The 19,695-nt window shown below is 39.8% G+C and overlaps 2 protein-coding genes across 8 annotated transcripts in view; both read right to left on the bottom strand.

Moving 5' to 3' along the window:
- The window catches only part of LOC120722193 (protein spire homolog 1-like), a 37,283-nt gene extending 27,489 nt beyond the window's left edge, over nucleotides 1-9,794 (bottom strand). For 2 of the 7 annotated variants that reach the window (XM_040013073.1, XM_040013074.1), the window contains exons 1-2: nucleotides 9,151-9,793; nucleotides 4,865-4,893 (exon numbers count right to left, since the gene is read on the bottom strand). In XM_040013073.1, coding sequence (XP_039869007.1) covers nucleotides 4,865-4,893; nucleotides 9,151-9,493 — 372 coding nt within the window. In that variant the 5' untranslated portion in view covers nucleotides 9,494-9,793. Of the gene's footprint in view, nucleotides 1-4,864; nucleotides 4,894-9,150 lie in introns of all 7 variants that reach the window. The other 5 variants (XM_040013072.1, XM_040013075.1, XM_040013076.1 and 2 more) reach the window with 5 other exon arrangements.
- Nucleotides 9,795-12,411: 2,617 nt separating this feature from the next.
- LOC120721959 (chemokine-like receptor 1) lies at nucleotides 12,412-16,397 on the bottom strand. The gene is made up of 2 exons (XM_040012599.1): nucleotides 16,174-16,397; nucleotides 12,412-13,819 (listed from the first exon to the last, which is right to left on the bottom strand). The coding sequence occupies exon 2, from the start codon at nucleotides 13,806-13,808 to the stop codon at nucleotides 12,744-12,746; it is 1,065 nt and encodes a 354-aa protein (XP_039868533.1). The 5' UTR covers nucleotides 13,809-13,819; nucleotides 16,174-16,397; the 3' UTR covers nucleotides 12,412-12,743.
- Between the last annotated feature and the right edge of the window lie 3,298 nt (nucleotides 16,398-19,695).

Genomic DNA, 19,695 nt, shown 5'->3' on the forward strand with positions numbered 1-19,695 from the left:
TCAGTGGAATATCCTTTCTGCTGTCAGAAAGAAAAATATGTGTCTAATCTATTTTATTAATATTAGTTTTAAAAGGTCAGAGGGAAACCAAATAGTAATACTTCATTATACGAGGGAAATCAACATGCCAGACCATGGCAACCTTTTCAATAGTCATCGAGTATTTCAGTTTTAATATGAGTGGTTCACTGAATGATGTTACATCCCCCTATTTCTTTTCAGACCACTTGCGGGTCTTCCAAGACCGGTGTTGGGTCACCTTACATTTTTCAGTAACAGACTAATGTAACTACTGTACTACATTCATTCTTCAGTTATTTGCACACTTAGCAAATAGATTTTTAAAAAGCTAGCTTGTTATTAAGCTGAGTAAGACACTTAAGCAGCAGCCATCACTCAAATTCAGCAGGTAACAAAAGCAGTGGCAGTGGCGATCACTTCAGTCTCCTTGGGCTTGTTTTCACCTTTATCTACGTATTACAGAAATTTAAAAGCAAAAGATCATATATGTGTCCTCATCAGGATAAGGATTTGTGTTGGCATGTGGAACAGAAGTCTAAAGTTTATATTGTTAACTAACAATTTGTTTCAGGTAATTCAAACACAAAAGTAACGTGATGCAAAGTGTAACAAATTACTTTCTCCAGTGAGTAATTAAGTAACAAACTAGATTACTTCAAAAAAGTAACACAAAATATATAATGTGTAAAACACATAGAGATGGCTGAAATCAGATGAAAACTAACACTGTTAGTTTGTAGGTGGCATGTCCAAGCTGCACCACAGCAGCATGTCTGCCACACCTGCAAAGTCTGACAACAGAAATCTGAACTTTTTTTTGCTTCTGATACTGACCAACATAATAATAATAATATATGTCAGTGCAGTTCTCTACATCGAACCTATTTTAAAACAAATGAATTCAGTGAAATTCACATGATTACATAAAAGTTGAGTAATAAGAAATAGTGCACATGACAAAACGTCATATGTCGAAGCATAGGCTTTTTCCTCTTAGGCATAATTTTGTTTTCCAGTTTCATGGCCACGCTGCTCTGGGCTCTGACTATCATATGACTGGGAACAATTACCTTGGTTTTCTTGGAGATGTGGAACCCAGTGAGTTCACATATAGAACAGAGAAAACCTTTGAACCACACAACATTCTTTCCCCCTTAGTAGTTTGCCTCTATTTTTATACTGTCCGTTTCTCTTCTTTCATGGCAGCACAAGCCTTAATGGGAGAGTAAATGCAAATGAACATTAAACTCACAGAGAAAAGACACATAACATCTGACTGAATTTTCTGTTTACATTAAACACTGGATGTGATGTTAAACTCTAATCCCTTTCATGGCGTTAAAGCTCAGGACTTGAAAGAGCACAAGGTATGCACGGTTAAACTTTGGCAGAGGGGAATGTGATGAAGCATAATCCACAAATGCCTGAGGTTACACAGAGTCACAGGACTAGGATGCTCTACTGAGGGGTCAACAACAGCCTTTTTGCTAAAGCTGGCGCACATAATCATCATATTTATGTCAAAATATCTGCAACTACAAAACAAAAAATGATCCATTTTCAGTGAACTCATCTATTCTGATTATCAGGCAAACAGTGTTAGGCTGCCTTATGCCGTGTCGGTGAATCCAGTTCACTGGCTATGAAGAGAAGCAAATCATCTGACATTCACAGCCAGATCATTTGCAAGAGTTCCTGCTGTTTGAAGCCATGTGCAGATAATGCCCATCACACATATGCTCTTGTTCAGCTAGCTCTGGGCTAATTCCACACTGCATGCTATAGCAGAACGCCTTCAGTCCTGTCAAGCATCAAGCAGCTCCACCAACTTGCAGTAGCTTTCTGATCCATTCTGCCACACACTGCATTGTGAGAACTCATTTGTGGTGCAAAGCTGCTTAGCGGGGATTTGTCTATACGGTTTCCCATTCACTGCTTCTACAGCGGACTGCATGTGTATGTGCTCGGGTTATTTGCTGACAGTCCATCTGTTATTGCAGCTCTATTACACAGCAATCCAAGTCCTCAACGCCTTGAAAACTACTGCGCGCTATCTCTAATAAACTGGGAAGAAAAAGTGTGGTAACTGCAGTGACAAAACAGTTCCTAAAAATAAATAGCAGAGACGCCAACCCCTCCGTACTGTAAGACATTTCCAGAAGCTATTATCACGATCATTAAGAGCAGCTGATAATAGTGCAGTGAGAGTGCACACTGTCAGTTTTACAAAGACATTTAATTAAGGGTGAACATTCTCCCAGAGTGCTCATCAAAGGAGGAGGCCTTGCTGGGTGACATTTTAACTAGTCAATCAGAGTAGCCAGCTGGGAACTCTGCAGCCGAAAGAGGAAATAGGTTGGTAGAATAGACAGACATACAGTAGATACAGACTTTATTAATCCCATATTCAATTTATTACAGCAGCACAAGGGTCAGAAAGGAAAAGAGAATTAGTGATATATTAGAAAATAATAAAATAAAAAAGTAAGTAAGAAAAATAAAGTAATAAAAACCCCAAACTGCTAAAAATGCAGAATCAATAAAATACTATATAATAGTAATTTTTACTGTGTACAAATTTGACTTCACATAGTATGATACACTAGAAGACATGTCACAGAGATATTTTTTTTTTACATGTACATTAAGTGCAGTGGGAATGATATATATACATGCATTTGTTTGTAGGTATTTATCATGTGTGCATATTTGACAGTCAAACTGCTGTTGGCATGAACTGTAAAAGTAACCAAAACAGAATAACTGCTACAGCCGCTCTGTGTTTCAAACGGTCAGTTTACATATCAGCTTTGGATGACTCATCACGGTAAGTCTTGCTCAGCCTGTGAAAACAGTTCTGTAAAATGTCCTGTCGATCTTCAGGAGATTTTCAGTTCCTGAGAAAATAACCCCTGGCTTTGGATTAACGGCTGCAGATTTAGAACAAAAAACTGTACACAGACCCCAGAGTTTGGAAAATTACAGGACTTTGTGAGGCAGCAGTGAGGCTACACAAGCTTTACCTATAGCGACTAAAAATCAAGCTATTTTAGCTTTTGTTTCTTTATTTCATTGTAATAAACCTAGATTTATGTAATGGTACATTTGTCGAGTAATCCCTTACAGAAATACTACAAAGTTTACTTTAAAGTTTAAAGAAATACTACAGTTTCCTTTTGCTTGAAGGTTAATTTAGAGGAATGTTCAGTTTTTCCTCCACATCAGAGCTGATGATAACTGTTCGCTTGGTTCATAATTCATTACTTTGCCTCTTAATACCAGCGATCAAGGCTCATTATCCATCTGTACTGTGATGTCATGTCCAGCACGCCTTTTCAACAACTGACAGAAAGTAAGAACAGAAAGTAAGGACCTATACGATTAAGAGTTCATCCTGATACCTCGAGCTGAGGTCTCATCATCAGCTACAAGGACACTTGGAGAGAACATCACTGGCCAAGATCAACACCCTAGTTTATGTTTTCACCACCTTGCTACTATTTTTTCAGTGTTACCTGTGGTTTGCACCCTAAGGTGGACCAATAATGATCTGATTTCTCTCTCTAGGACAGAGCACTGCTCTTCTATCTACTTTAGTCTTTAGTTGTCCTTCGGGGCTTATGGCGTTACTGGGCCTCACAAGTTTATATAGATTTTTTAACAATGAACAAGATGATTTGACCACCCTTAATAATTCTGCAGTCACATACCTAGAAGCAGAGATATTAAATGCAAATGAAACACAGAAGTTTTCTCCTTAATTTCTCATAAACTAACAACAAACCATGAAACTCTCCCTGCTCGTGACAAGTGGATAAACCCAGAATCTTAGTTTCATCCTTTTTCTATCAGGACCGGCTCATCATAGCATGATGTCGACTCCATTTGTTTCGCGGTGCGTTTTTTTCCGTATGAATTCTTCTCAAAATTTAAATAGTTTTGTAAATCTGAAATTACTTCAAGGTATTAAAAAGCACATCTCATTCCTGTATCAAAAAATGCCCAGCTGTCAGCGGTTGTCATGACATCAGGACACTAACCACAATTTCGCTGCTGAACATGCAAAAAATGTGTAAATACCTCAGACTGGAGACAGTCGGGTATTTGTTTTGTTGGACTGTTCAGGTCTTTGTAAAGCCTAAAGTGAAATCAGTTCCTTACTGAGAAAATGAAAGCACATTTTGAACTTGTTTCATTTTTTAAAGGTATTAGTTTTAGAGGCAGGGGAGCCAGAGCAGTGGCAGTGCAAACATCAGGATTAACACACACCCAGGGCTTACGACAGTTTCAACCATAGCACTATCTGACACTTGAAATAATCCTACAGGGTGTCCTGTTATCTGAATGATATCTCTGTTGTTTTGACTGAATGCTAGCTTACTGTAAGTAGCTAATGAAACCATTCACAAAGAGTAAATATTTAAAAAGATAATCATGTCATTATTGTGGACAAGAAGCCATTATTTGTACGTACAGCCACATATTTCTCTTCATAAGTAACTCGCTAATTGAATGATTGGTTGTGTTCCAGAAAATCTGCATTTGCTCAAGTCTCAGACTTAATCAACTGCAAACAATATTCACAAACTAACTCCACCCAAAGTAATCACTTTGTGTGAGTACGCTCATTTAAAACACGTTTGAAATTTAATTTATTTATCATTTATTTCCACTCAACAAGCGGATTCCACAACATATATAAATACCAAATAAAAAAATAGATACCAAATTCTATTCACCTGCTACTCTATAAACAAGTAAATACATCCACATACAAAACATGTGCAAGTGTGTGATGATGAAATAAAAGTAACAACAGCAGTATTAGAGTGCAGTTACTCACCTCTGTTGTTGTGCAAGGGCTGTATTTACCTGCAGATTAAAAAAAGAAAGCACTGTTATCATGAGCAGCAAAGAAGCATGAGGTACTCGAACTTTGATGCATAAATGAAAGGTAGCATATTATTCAGCTACAAATCCCGGTTCAGCTACAAAAGTTCTTTTTGTAGGAATAAAACAGCACTGACAGGACTTCCAACCAACTACAAAAACTGATTTACGTCTTTAATATCAAGGATGAGAAATTCTCAGAGAACATAATATTACTGGTACAGTGGTGTAGTTGTTAGTGCTCTTATCTCACAGTGCTTCATCCATCCATCCATCCATCCATTCATCCATCCATCCATTCATCATCCATCCATCATCCATCCTCCATCCATCATCCATCCATCCATCCATCCATCCATTCATCCATCCATCATCATCCATCCATCCATCATCCATCCATCCATCCATCCATTCATCTATCCATCCATCATCCATCCATCCATCCATCCATTCATCTATCCATCCATCCATCATCCATCCATCCATCCATCCATCCATCCATCCATTCATCTATCCATCCATCATCCATCCATCCATCCATCATCCATCCATCCATCCATCCATCATCATCATCCATCCATCATCATCCATCCATCCATCCCATCATCCATCCATCCATCATCCATCCATCCATCCATCCATCTATCCATCCATCCATCATCCATCCATCCATCCATCCATCCATCATCCATCCATCCATCCATCCATCTATCCATCCATCCATCCATCCATCCATCCATCCATTCCATCCATATCCATCCATCCATCCATCCATCCATCCATCCATCCATCCATCTTCTTCCGCTTTATCCGGGGCCGGGTCGCCGGGGCAGCAGCCTAAGCAGAGAAGCCCAGACCTCCCTCTCCCCAGCCACCTCCTCTAGCTTATCCGGGGGAACACCAAGGCATTCCCAGGCCAGCCGAGAGATATAATCTCTCCAGCGTGTCCTGGGTTTGCCCCAGGGCCTCCTCCCGGTGGGACATGTCCGGAACACCTCACCCAGGAGGCATCCTTGTCAGATGCCACAAACTACCTCAGCTGGCTCCTTTCGATGTGGAGGAGCAGCGGCTCTACTCTGAGCTCTTCCTGGATGGCAGAACTTCTCACCCTATCTCTAAGGGAGAGGCCATCCACCCTTTGGAGGAAGGTCATTTCCGCCGCTTGTATCCATGATCTTCCACATTCTGATGCTTAGTTTGAACTTCAGCAGGCTGTCTTGACCATATCTACATGTCTAAATACTTTAGATTGCTGACCAGTGATTGACTGATTAGATACGTGCATTACAGTTTTCTCCATCCCTATGATGGACTGGCAAACTGTCCAAGCATCAGGTGAGATGAGATCTTAGTCTGCTTGACAATAATATTAATTCAGCTGTCTTACTCTTATTTGTTGTATAGATTTGGGGCATAATAATCACCAGTGTTATTGTTTCAGAAGTCACATTTTACAGTAGAGTAAAGTATCATCACAGGATTTTTAATATGTAGCACTTGGGACTTATATGCAGTTCCTCTGTGGTCAAGCACCTCCTATTTATCAGTGATAACAAGTTTGATTTCTCAATAAACTGATTTTGGCCCTCTTTGTTCTTGCCATCATTATGCAAGCTGGAATCAATTTCAACAAAATCTCTAAGCTGTAACTTATTTATCACTTTGAGTATCATGACCAGTGACGACAAAATTCTCCAGTCGAGAACCCGCGTTGGATGAATGCGCTCCCTTCAAAAGGAAGAATGTAGCATTTCTCCAGGCTACATCAGCAGAGCTTTTACATCATGAGTAAACAGCCTGCAAACAGATGACCCTCTAAACAAACCCCTGTTTTGTATTGTAATACGCAGGAATGCAACATCATGGCACCACTGACATCAGCCCACAACTTTAACTCGCATCAGTAGATTTGAATGCCGTGCTGCTGAGGTGAAGATGTGTCAACTGCATCTAAAATGAGCAGACAATCAAATGTGCCTTCAAGATGAGTCAGTCAAGGAGAGTACTGGCATGAAATTCCATCTATTTCTAACAGGCATGAGCAAAAACATTTATTGAGATGTAATAAAAAGTGTCAGGTGGCCTGGTTAAATGCTGTATTACATAGCAGACATGATGTGGGTTAAACGGCAACGGAGTCTAAAACAAACTGTGTTAGGATTTAACTTGAAGCCATGTTAGCAGATGATAGCTTCAAAAGTCCTTAACCTTTAAAACCTTTACCACACATTTATCTCATTATTTACATGAATGGCTTTGATTATTAAGCTTGTGCATTAGGAAGACAAAAGCACAGCACTTAGTAAAACAGTTTAGCTCTATTAATCAATAAACATGCAAACACATTCTCAAAATTACAGAATATAATGGATAACTGAATGAAAATCCCAACTATGACTCCAAACAGTAGAAGTTGAGTAGAAGTAGAATGCTGAATACTGTATAGCCTACATTAACCATTTAACAACTGTTACATAATAATATTTATGCGATTGCACTCGATAAGTTCAAAATCCGTTCATATGAAAGCATTTGGTGTGTTATGTATGTAGGTGGGGCCAATAAAGCAGTCTGGGGATCATCTGAAGAACCATAGGGGTATATATTTAAAAAAATAACCCTCTACTTTTCTCTGACAAACTTAAAAAATAGTACAAGAACAAACAAATCCAAAAAACATATTGATATGCAGCCGCTATTTGCAGCATGATGTCACAGTACACAGGCAACAGAGGAATAAAGGCTAGGATGACTCCCCTCTCCAGTGGTTGCATCCATGTTCCTAAAAATAACCCATTCATTCTATAACCATATAGACATACAGGCCAAAACCAGCATGAGCATCACAGCTGAGCCTCTCAGATTTGCTCAAAGACAAAGCAGGATGTGAAATGTATTGAATCAAAGGCCATAACACTGACTCAGCAGGGTTGTGTAACAGTGTGTGTACGTCGGAGCTGAGTTGAGAGCACTTCCCTCAGGCCCTCAGGTAGTCAATTACAAAGACAGAGATGGATAGGCATTAAGTCAGTCTGCTCTGCACTCTTTGGGCAAATGTAAATATAGACGAGCATGAACACGCCAGCTCTTAGTCTAACAACATCAGGTGCTTAGTTTAAGCAAATGTTCACAGACGCACCCACAGAATAAGGCAATACAAATATCACATAGCATGCAGTGTCACCTGTTTTGTTTTGGTTGGATTCCAGGCTTATCCCTCAATTTAAAAGCTCGACCGTGCTAGAAAAAATATCCACAAACACTAACTCTGCCTCATGTTACACATGACCCACCATAAAGTACAATAACATCAGGATTACAACACTATAGACACACTTTAAAGGCCCGTAGGGGTAGCTTGAGAATATTACAGCGGTTTTTCAGTTGGCACACTGCTACTACTCTCTCTCTGACTCTGTTATATTTCCAGCATGGCACTAAAAACACTGCTTTAACTCTAACTAGCTCTTTTTGTTTTATTGCCTCTCATTAATTGTAGCCAATGAATGAGGCTCCCACAGGTAGAAGTAACAGCTAAATATAACCAAGACCTAAATGAAAAAAACAAGGGTGATGCATCACTAATGGTCCCTGTTCTGTTCAGGCACAAGCAGGGCAACAGTCCACGCCTTGATCTGATCAGTGCCCGCATTTCGGCTCGTAATCACATGCTTTAATCAGATGAAGCGGAATGAACAGCTTGATCTGATACGAGGTGACAAAACAGGCTGACGGGCTCTTCATAAAAAAAATAAATAAAAGAGATGAAACCACATGATGCCCACACACGTGTGTTTGCTGAGGAGGAAACAGTGAAAATGAGCGGAGACGCATGAAGCCATGTGAGGGAGAGAGCGGCGGGGGTTTGTGATGGTATGTCTTTGTGTAGATGAGATCAGGTCATGGAGCCTTAGGTACTGGTTGTTTTGGTGCTACATGATGCAGATTATGGACTAATCCTGACATGCAAACTGAGCACCTTGTCAGGAAAAAAAACACACACACACACACTTATGAATCTTTCACGTGTGAGCTCAAAAACATGTGCGGAGCTATTTACAGGATATTTTTACATCGCACCTCTATAATAGTCTCACTGGGGCCCTTTCTTTTAGGTATAATGTTAACATTATACGAGAACGTGTTGGAACAACACACGTATATTATTTAAAAGACCAGTGATGGTTTGGCCTAGATCTGAGTAGCTCTAGGCACAATCACACTTATATAATATTTTACCTTCACAGCCCTGGTGGTCCACCCTCACAGACCCGTCCTTCTGTATCCTAACACCCCCCGGTCCGGATATCCTCCTCGGTGTAGCCGCTGATGATGCTCCGGTGGCGGCAGCGCCCCGGTGCTCCTTCGCCAGTGTTCTGCAGCACTGGTAGCACACCGCCCATGCCTGTTCCTCGTTGATGGGCTGGTTATAAAGCCTCAGTATCTCCTCCAGAGACAGATCATCTGCTCCCGCTTCTTCCGGCGAGTTCATCGTGTTGTGATGCTGCTCCTCATCCCGGCGAGTCGCTGCAGCAGCATCCTTCAGCCCTCTGTTGTCCCCGCCGCATCGTCGTCCATCCATCCTTTCATTATCTCAGTGCAGGAGGCCCGATGGCGAGAACAGGTCCAGTCTCATGAGCGAGTACTGACCCGGAGGCATCGATGCTTCCCTCTTGCCTCCCCAGGTAACAGCAGCAGCAGCAGCAGCAGCAGCCAGTCAATCAGCACAGCACTGGATCTGGATCTTTCCCCGCCCGCCTGATGTTCAGGCTTTGCTACCAGCAGTCATAAGATACGGTGTGTTTATGCGATTAAGCCCGGCTCGGTGTGTGTGGGTTTGTCTCACATCGCAATTCAGCAAGCTAGGCTCAGTCATTTGTCACATGATCTCTCTCTCTCTCGCTCTCGCTCTCTCTCTCTCTCTCTCGCTTTCTTTTTCTCTCAAAGTCCTGAGTGTGGACTGGCATCAAGTTAAAGAACTGTGGCCCCTGTAACACAGTGAGTTGTTTGGTATTTTGAGTAATCGCAAAGGGTCTGCAATATAAACTAATGTCTGTTCTCCGTTATTACCTGTTCACACGTGTTCACATGTGTCCCTGTAGAATCTGGGGTCTAATAGTCCTTTCTGAAGTTGGTCTCTGTGACTGATGTAAACATAAAATGTACCTACTCTGCTCGTTTACTGCTGCTTTCTTAATATCCTTTTTGGAGTAGACTCCCAGTTCATAACTTTCTTCTGCTTGGCCTGAACAGAACGTTTGAACGCATATCTGCCATTTCCCCCCCAGCTATTTATACATCTAACAGTGTATAAATAGCAATGCTTTTATACACCATTTATACAACAGTTTAAAAGGGGAAAACTAAAATGCAGAAATGCAGGTGGAGAGTGAGTCTGTCATGGGCACTAGGTTTTATGCCTAAGTTTTGAATTGTTGCTGATTGTTTGGTGTTTATGGTGTTTTGTTTTCTAGTTGATATTCCCTGTTTGGTTCACCATGTTTATATAGACGGGTTTTCTTTTAAATTCTGTCCCTTTTTGCTGTCTAGTTTCATTTTGTACCTAATTCCACGAGTTTTGTGATATCCTTTCTCCCCTGTATTTTCCCACTTTTAAGGTTTTGTTGTTTCTTTCAATGCCATTTCCTCATGTTATGTTTACTTTTTTATCCAAGTTCCCTGTTTAATTATTGCTATTCATTTCCTGTTTTAGTTTGCTAGTTAGTTGTCTCCTGTGTTTGGTATTTACTTTGTCACCTGCTATTTGAATTGTGTGCACCAGTGTCTAATTCCCATCATTCTTCAGTGTGTGTGTGTGTGTATAAGACCACTCAGTCCTTTAACAGTGCTTCTCTTTATCCTTTTAGTGTGTCTAGCATGGCTTAGTTCCTTTTATTTCTACTTCTAACCAAAAAGGTGGATAATGTCAGCAGTTAAGGAACATTTTGACATGCTATCGCCTACTAATAACATTAATCATTCTCAGAGAGGATGGGTAGATGTGTGTGTGTGTGTGTCTGTTTGTGTATTTATATTAAACATACACATATGGGTATTCTACAAGTGATACATCATTACATATCCACTCGAATCCACATGTATTATCAGAGCAGGGCTGCTGTAAATCGAATGAGCAGCAGGTGTCAGTACTGTGCTGTTGAACCGGGCTTCATGTGATCTGCCCTTTGGTGAAGCAATTGGCTGGAAAGATTCAACACCTTCATTCAAACATAAGTCTTTGTTTCCCTTTCGAAGTGTATCCACTGCTCTTATTTTAGTTGGATTAGCAGTCTATGATTACCGTCTTATAGTTATTTGTCTAAAAGGCCCTACTTTTAGCTGTTGTGTATCATCTCAGGGTTTTTTTTACTTGTCTGATTAGCCCTCTCATTAGAATCGAACAGGCACTTGCACTTCTAGGTTGCACTAGACTGTTTACTGCTCCCTTCACTATGGCTTACTTCATGCAGTGGCAGTTTTTGATATGGGCGACATGGGTTATTGATCAAGGTGGCATGGTGGGCATTAACAAAACAAGTTGCTCGCACCCATGCTGCCCTGACATCAAGCCAGCGCATTTTGGGGATTGCATAGGCACCGATCGGTTTTCTAATAAGAGCTCCCTCCATTTGCGAGGAGCTCTTGCCGTGCAGGGAGGAGAGGGGCGAAGCGGCCAGGGATTCTCTGGGTGGCCGAAGTGGCATCTAAAAACCAGCTCGCAAAATAAAAGGAAATAAAAACAAACCACCAAACACAAAAATAACAGACATTATGATATAGACTTATAATTGGCACCGATGTGTTTTCTAAATTCTATCACACACATATACGCGAAAAGTAAATGTGAGATTCCTCGGTGCGCCTTCTTGCTACTGCTGTGCTTAAGTCTCACACACAACCTGCCAAAAGGGGAGGGGGCGGGCTGCTTCCAAATAGAGCACATTTCATTCATAATATTCGAATGGAAGATGGACAAGAAAAGGTCAAAGCCAGCAGGTCCTCAGTTTAGAAAAAAAGAAAAGAAGAGGAGGAAAAACGAGCAAAAGATAGAGTTAAGCAGATGTGTCATTGGATAATGGCACTTATTATGCATCCTGAAACAAGAGAACATTCATTAGTAGGGATAGTGATAAATTTCTGTTTACCTTTAGCCACTTGGCTATGATAGTAAAACAGTAAACTGACAGTAGCCACTGAGATGTGGCTTATTGAATCTTTTGGACTGTGTTCAGCATAATATTAATTAGCCATTAATTGGAAGAGGTGTGTTGTTGATGTGTCTCCTATTCTCAATATATCACAAATTATAATTGTAATGTCTGTTAGCTGTTTGCATATGATTAAATATTGTTATTATTATCCAATGTTTGGTGTGTTCATTTAATACTACTGATACACATATCAGAGTATATTTATAACACAACACAAGAACAGTGATTATATGAGCAAGAATGATCACTACTGTCATTATTTATTGACATTCCTGGGGTTAAAAAAAAGTTGAAAGACAGAAAGAAACTATTAGAGAGACTGTTTAGCATAGTAACGTCATGATAATTATATAATATTCACATATAATAATAATAAATAGAGTGAACTGTAGGAATGCCAAATATTTAATATAAAATGTAAATGTTTACATAATATTGGTAAGAACTCAGTGGTGAGCTCATAATAAGTTATTAACAAAACACAATGATTATTAATAACTAGAAATGAATGGTAGACTTTGTGAGTTAGTTAAAGTAAAATAATCCATCCATCTTCATCCACTTTTCCAGGGCTGGATAAGTAGTACAGAATACAGTAACCAAAATACATCATATACAGCTTTATACCTCAGTAATCAAATCTGACTTCTCTCTGCTCTGCCTGGTGTTCACTGACTTCATGTCACTGGGAGAGCGTGTCTCCTCTTCTTGGAAGGCACTCTCCAGCACATTCAGGATGGATTTTTGTATTTCAGCCTTAAAATCTTGTCTCAAGAAGACATACAGCAGTGGATTCAAGCAGCAGTGAAGAACGACCAAATTCTCTGCGACATACAACACAATTCGAAAGGCATAGTGAAATGTTTCATTTGGTGGAATAAATACCACCAGCTGAATTAGATCAATGATGTAATAGGGCCCCCAGCACAGAAAAAAAGTGACGATAATGGAAGCAATAACTTTAAAGGGGCGACTTGATTGGCTGGCCAGGTTGCGGTTTGTCCTGAGACGATGGATGATGACAGCATAACAAGCGACAATGACAGTGAAGGGGACTGCAAATCCTAAAAGGAAGTGGGTGATTGAAATGGTATGAAAGACAGATGGTGTTGCATATTTAAAATCCTCAACACTGCTGAAGCAGTAAGTTGTGTTTTTAGACACTTCCTCTGTGTGCATGAAAAAAAAAAATTGAATGTTGACAATCAAAGCCAACACCCAAACACACAGACTCACATAGAATGCGTTGCGTACATTTCGGTTGTTCTGAGTCCAGACAGGACACACCACAGACACGCACCTGTCCACACTGATCACCACCAGAATGTAGACACTGGCAAACATGTTCAGAGAGATTGTAGTGGCGTCCAGCTTGCACATGAAATTACCGAAAGGCCAGTGAAACCGCAAAGCCAGGAATGTTACACTAAAGGGCAGAAATGCTGCAAAGATGAAGTCAGCCACAGCAAGGTGGAGGTACCAAACTGTGTTAACAGTTTTCTTCATCCTGAACCCGGTCACCCAGATAACCAGTCCATTCCCGAGCACACCGAGGAGAGAGACCAGAGAGAAAACAGCGATAGATATGATGTTGAAAGACTGACGCAAGTTATCCAAAGACTCATCTACATCAGGTGCGGCACTTGTATTGCTTGGACTGAAATTTTCTGGGGTCATTGCAGTCATTGCTTTGAGACCTGCAGCAACAGAACAAAAACAAAACAAGTGAACAAGTGTGTTTTAAATTTCTGCTTGAGTCTAGTACAGCTGAAGTTATGACACAAATGAAGACTGTCCATATCAGACCTTAGAGTTAAATCAACATGAACAGTAATGAATTCACTTACAGATTTAAACGTTAAGGCAGATTAAGGTCTAGATTTCAGGTGAGCCAAGAAGTAATTGAAGAAATTTAAGAGCAGTCATGAAAAAAAAGAGGTATACCAACTAATTTATTATTAGCAATTTGTTATAAGATTGCATATCTCAAACTAAATTATAATTATGATACAGGGCTTACAAAAAAAAGTAATGGGGATGACTGGGACATGCTTGTTTTTAACTCAAGTTATCAATAAAAGGTGCAGGAAAATAATCAGTGGTGTAAATAAACAAAAATCCACAGATGATGGATTTTCATGAAGCAGCATGACACAAATGAATCACCATCTGTTCTTGTAATGAACTGTAATGACCTTTGTGTTTGGTTTGAATACACCTTAAACGGTACACCTGCATTTTTTCAACTATTAGGCAGAAAAACATACACACTGTCACTCTCTGAGAGTTTGTAGACAAGTTATAACTATGAAAGAAATGCAGTACTTTATTAGTACTCAATTCTATGTCACTGTAAGATAGTCTGACTCGAGTGATAAGGAAAGTGGTATGAGCAATATATTTACAGTGACCTCCATCATATGTGAAACTTGCTAAAACCCTTCATAATTAACTAAATTAACAAAAATCAAACGCACATGGATTCAGTGACACAGCTTACCTTTCCTTCCTCCTCTGAATCAAGCAGAGACTGACTATATATAGGGCTATCAATTTCCCTTCAAGTAGCCACTACCACTAGCTTGAGCTGAGGAATCTAAAACTAAAACTAAATGGCTCTATCTAAGAAAAAATATTCAACAAATCCCTTTGTATCATGAAACAAACAAAAGGAAGCATTCCTATGGTAAAAGAAACCCCTCCTCTTGGTTTAACCTGCTCATGTCAAATATGACATCATCAGTACTTTAAAAAGCAGGAAATGCTGCTCAGACCTTTCTGGTAGCTCATTACCCATACTGTCCAGTTGTTGTTGTTGTTGTTGTTTTTTTTTTTAAACTGTATTCAAGCAAGTCAATACTATAAATGGCTTCAAGTGCTCATTCAGGCCTTTTAGAAGCCAGACACCCAGACACTGAGCCATGGCTCTATGCTACATACACACAGTCCTGCATCTTCACTTTTTCCAGATGTGCTTGGATTTAAAAAAATTCCCTTCTCTCTGTGTACCTGGCCTGTACCACTACACTTGTCTTTGGAATGTCTGCCTTCCTGCCTTTTTTCACAAAATGGTATGAGTCTGTTCTGTCTTTGTATGTGAATGGTTGCATGATTTGCTTATCAAAATAAATACCTGTCCCTGCCTGCATGGTTTCAGCAGTCCCACATACAAACAGGCCATTAATAATTGACATGAAATAATCTCATGGGCTGGATGCTGTCTTGTTTCTTTATGTTGTTGGGGGTTCTCAAGAATGACACCATTACTTGAAGAGAAGGTATTTGTAAATGTAAAACAACGCTTCGCCATCACATTCTGCCCAGAGGTAACTCCCTCTAGCTCTCTAGCTCCCCCTACAGTCTAGGAGTATTAACAACACAAAACATGATACTTTGCTGTTATCATTACAGATGTAATTGTATATAGCCGGCTTGCAGTTCGTTTGACACACCTGTGTTTCAATGAAGCCTGACAGACTACTTAAAAAAATTAAAACAAAACAAAAAACTACATCCTAATCTCAAAATATAAAGGCACCTTAAATGGTAGAGGAGGTACATTGTAGTCTTTGAAGAAGCGCAATACTTTGGTCATTTTGGACCTTTGCATTGTATGCGCTTAATTCACATAAAAACAGACAGACATTTTTGATGTTACAGCCCAAACAATTTTTTTAACAGAAGCTGAACTATTTTAATACAAACATTCGCTTATATTTATTTCACTCACCACGATTTTGCATAAATTCTCCTCATTAGGTAGACATAGTATGTAACTAAAACCACTTTCTAAATTTGGTTTAAATGCACCATAACAGATAATATCTGGAGTTTTACAGCAAGTACATACCGCACTGCCACTGTCTGAGGCTTTTTAGACAAGTTGTATTTATGACAGAAAAAAACAGTGAAGTCCTCACATCAGTGCTCTCAAGCAGTTTAGCTAATTTACCTAATATTAGTTAATTAGCTTATTTTACAAGATTAGTGTTTTCCTGAATAGAAAATAACCATGGATTTTACGGTTGTGCAAAATAACAAGATTACATACCTTTGGTGAAGTGCTCCCGTTTGGCTGTTGATGAATACAGAAAAATGACTGATCAAACTGACTGGTTAATATAACTCAGACTAATCAGGGGAGGATCTACAGTGGTGGCATGTGTCGTCATAAAATAATCTTTCGCCACCACTGGTGCCACCCTAATTTTTGCATATGATAATGTTGTTTATTAAAATAAGCGAGCATTAACACTTTGAGCCTAGCTATAATAAACATTGAATATAAATTCTAAAGCTAAATATATTGCATAATACCCCCCCGCTTAATTTAAAAATGGTTCAGCCCGTTGCTTCCAACTGCTTTATTTGTTTTTAGTAGCAACTAATACCTATAACTGTGCCAGAGGACAATTTGAATCGATACCATGGGCAATTCAGATTGTCTTGACTTCTTCGTTATATAGCTTGTATTTAGATAGATAGCTTATACCTCATAATTGGCGTTTTGTTGTTTTGTTTTTCCATTTGAAATGTTAATATTCTTGTTTTGATTGTAACCTTTGATTCCTGTGTGTCTATTTTATCGTTATTCTAGTGTTGGATCTTAATTTTTATGATATTTCTTGCTTTGGTTTACGTCAGGTGTTATTATTCCCAGCAATAGTCACCTAAGTGTTCCTGTTTGTGCCTCTTTTTGTTTCATTTCTGTATCAACATCTTGACATCTTAGTGTCGTTTACAGTATCTCTGACGTCCTGGGTTTCTCTCTTTTTTTTTTCTGTTTTAATTTTAAGTTTTTTTAATGTCAGTGTCAATGTTTTCACCTTTTGTTTGTTGTGTGTGGTATACTGTAACTAGCAGCAGCTATTACTACCTCCCACCTGTAGGTGGTGCAGTGTTATTGCATGTGTTCTGAGCTTATGGAGTAAAAAGTCCGGACCTCCACCATAGCCTCGTCTCAGTCCTCCGTGCTTGGTCTAAAGTTATTATTGACCACAACCCACGCTACACGGGCAGTTGGAGCAACACTGCATAAAGTTACAACATTGTGCTTGTTCTCCACAGAAAACTCTTAGTGTATTTATAGTCGAGTCTATACTGTGTCGAGATGTCTGTTTTGTGCCAATGCTAGTTTCAGTCATAATGCAAATGTACTGTTTACTTTGCAAACTGAAAACCATTTCCTGTTTAAGACCACAGTTGTGATGTCCTGCTTAGTAACATAAATCGAACACATGGGCAAAATTCTTGTAAAAGTTTTTATAGCTACTTATTATTAGAACTATTTATAATTAGATTTTAGGGCTGTGTCCTGAGTCAGTTTCTCTTTTGCCTCTACACCAATGAATCAGAAATAGCCTAGGTTTAACTTCACTCAAATAACATCAAACTCATTAACATTAATTTTTTCAGTAACTTTTTTGTTGTCCAAATAAACACTTGTGACTTCCCCAAAACTTTTTTTTTTGACATTTTACATGCTTGATTGATTCATTAGCGCTCTTTCAAAAATCAGAGACAAACTAAACAGCTTGCAGCTTTATACTGGCACTTTCACATCATATTTAATGTTCAGTCTATATCTTTACTGATATAGACTTCAATGACATAAACAGCACAAAATTGTATGTCACAGAGATAGGATATGGAAAAGGGAGGCAAACCCTCAACTCTCTGCCCTCTTATACTTTCTCTATACTTCCTTGCAGCTCTGTTATTAGACAGACCAACAGCCTTCATTTTTGCAGCACCCATCTTATCTAAATCATATCTAAAGCTGCGGGGCATTTGAGCTGGTCTGGTATCATGTGGTTTGCTGCACTGCAACTCTGCATTGTACTTTGAATGATGGCATTAGTGTTTTGATATTTACTGATGTAGATATATAATGTTTTTTTCTGCAGGCGGTATTCTCAACTTTTTTTTTGAAAGAACACGAATGGTATTTTTCTGTGACTATGTGTACTGTCTCTCAATGTCTTCTTCATTTGTTGAGTCTTACACTGTCAAAATTCAGTTTTCAGACAGAAAATACATACTGGTTAATTCAATTTGTTTTACAAACCCTAATTCAAAAAGTATTCCAAAATAAATTTTTAAGAAGAAAGTACTTGATTTTGAAAATAATCCTGTTATGTTGATTTCTGATGCTAGAGCTCAGTTTCCTGTGGTGGTGATCACACTGGTTAAATGCCAGTATGACCCTCAAAGCAAATGACAAAGCCAGGTGATGATCTTCCATTACTTTAATTGTCAGATTTAGTGGAACACTTGCATACGTGGGCATATGTGTGTGTATGTTGTGGAATTACAGTGGGGCAAAAAAGTATTTAGTCAGCCACCGATTGTGCAAGTTCCCCCACTTAAAATGATGACAGAGGTCAGTAATTTGCACCAGAGGTACACTTCAACTGTGAGAGACAGAATGTGAAAAAAAAATCCATGAATTCACATGGTAGGATTTGTAAAGAATTTATTCGTAAATCAGGGTGGAAAATAAGTATTTGGTCACCTCAAACAAGGAAAATCTCTGGCTCTCACAGACCTGTAACGTCTTCTGTAAGAAGCTTTTCTGTCCCCCACTCGTTACCTGTATGAATGGCACCTGTTTGAACTCATCATCTGTATAAAAGACACCTGTCCACAGCCTCAAACAGTCAGACTCCAAACTCCGCCATGGCCAAGACCAAAGAGCTTTCGAAGGACACCAGGAAAAGTATTGTAGACCTGCACCAGACTGGGAAGAGTGAATCTACAATAGGCAAGCAGCTTGGTGTGAAAAAATCAACTGTGGGAGCAATCATCAGAAAATGGAAGACATACAAGACCACTGATAATCTCCCTCGATCTGGGGCTCCACGCAAGATCTCATCCCGTGGGGTCAAAATGATCATGAGAACGGTGAGCAAAGATCCCAGAACCACACGGGGGGACCTGGTGAATGACCTGCAGAGAGCTGGGACCAAAGTAGCAAAGGTCACCATCAGTAACACACTACAACGGCAGGGAATCAAATCCCGCAGTGCCAGACGTGTTCCGCTGCTGAAGCCAGTGCATGTCCAGGCCCGTCTGAAGTTTGCCAGAGAGCACATGGATGATACAGCAGAGGATTGGGAGAATGTCATGTGGTCAGATGAAACCAAAGTAGAACTTTTTGGTATAAACTCAACTCGTCGTGTTTGGAGGAGGAAGAATACTGAGTTGCATCCCAAGAACACCATACCTACTGTGAAGCATGGGGGTGGAAACATCATGCTATGGGGCTGTTTTTCTGCCAAGGGGACAGGACGACTGATCCATGTTAAGGACAGAATGAATGGGGCCATGTATCGTGAGATTTTGAGCCAAAACCTCCTTCCATCAGTGAGACCTTTGAAGATGAAACGAGGCTGGGTCTTCCAACATGACAATGATCCAAAACACACCGCCCGGGCAACAAAGGAGTGGCTCCGTAAGAAGCATTTGAAAGTCCTGGAGTGGCCTAGCCAGTCTCCAGACCTCAACCCCATAGAAAATCTGTGGCAGGAGTTGAAAGTCCGTGTTGCTCGGCGACAGCCCCAAAACATCACTG

This window comes from Simochromis diagramma, unplaced genomic scaffold (genome assembly GCF_900408965.1).
Source record: "Simochromis diagramma unplaced genomic scaffold, fSimDia1.1 OVJJ01000618.1, whole genome shotgun sequence".
Taxonomy (NCBI): Eukaryota; Metazoa; Chordata; class Actinopteri; order Cichliformes; family Cichlidae; genus Simochromis; species Simochromis diagramma.

Excerpts from the sequence above, each read along its gene's own strand:
- LOC120721959 (XM_040012599.1), bottom strand. The coding sequence starts at position 13,808 with ATGACTGCAATGACCCCAGAAAATTTCAGTCCAAGCAATACAAGTGCC.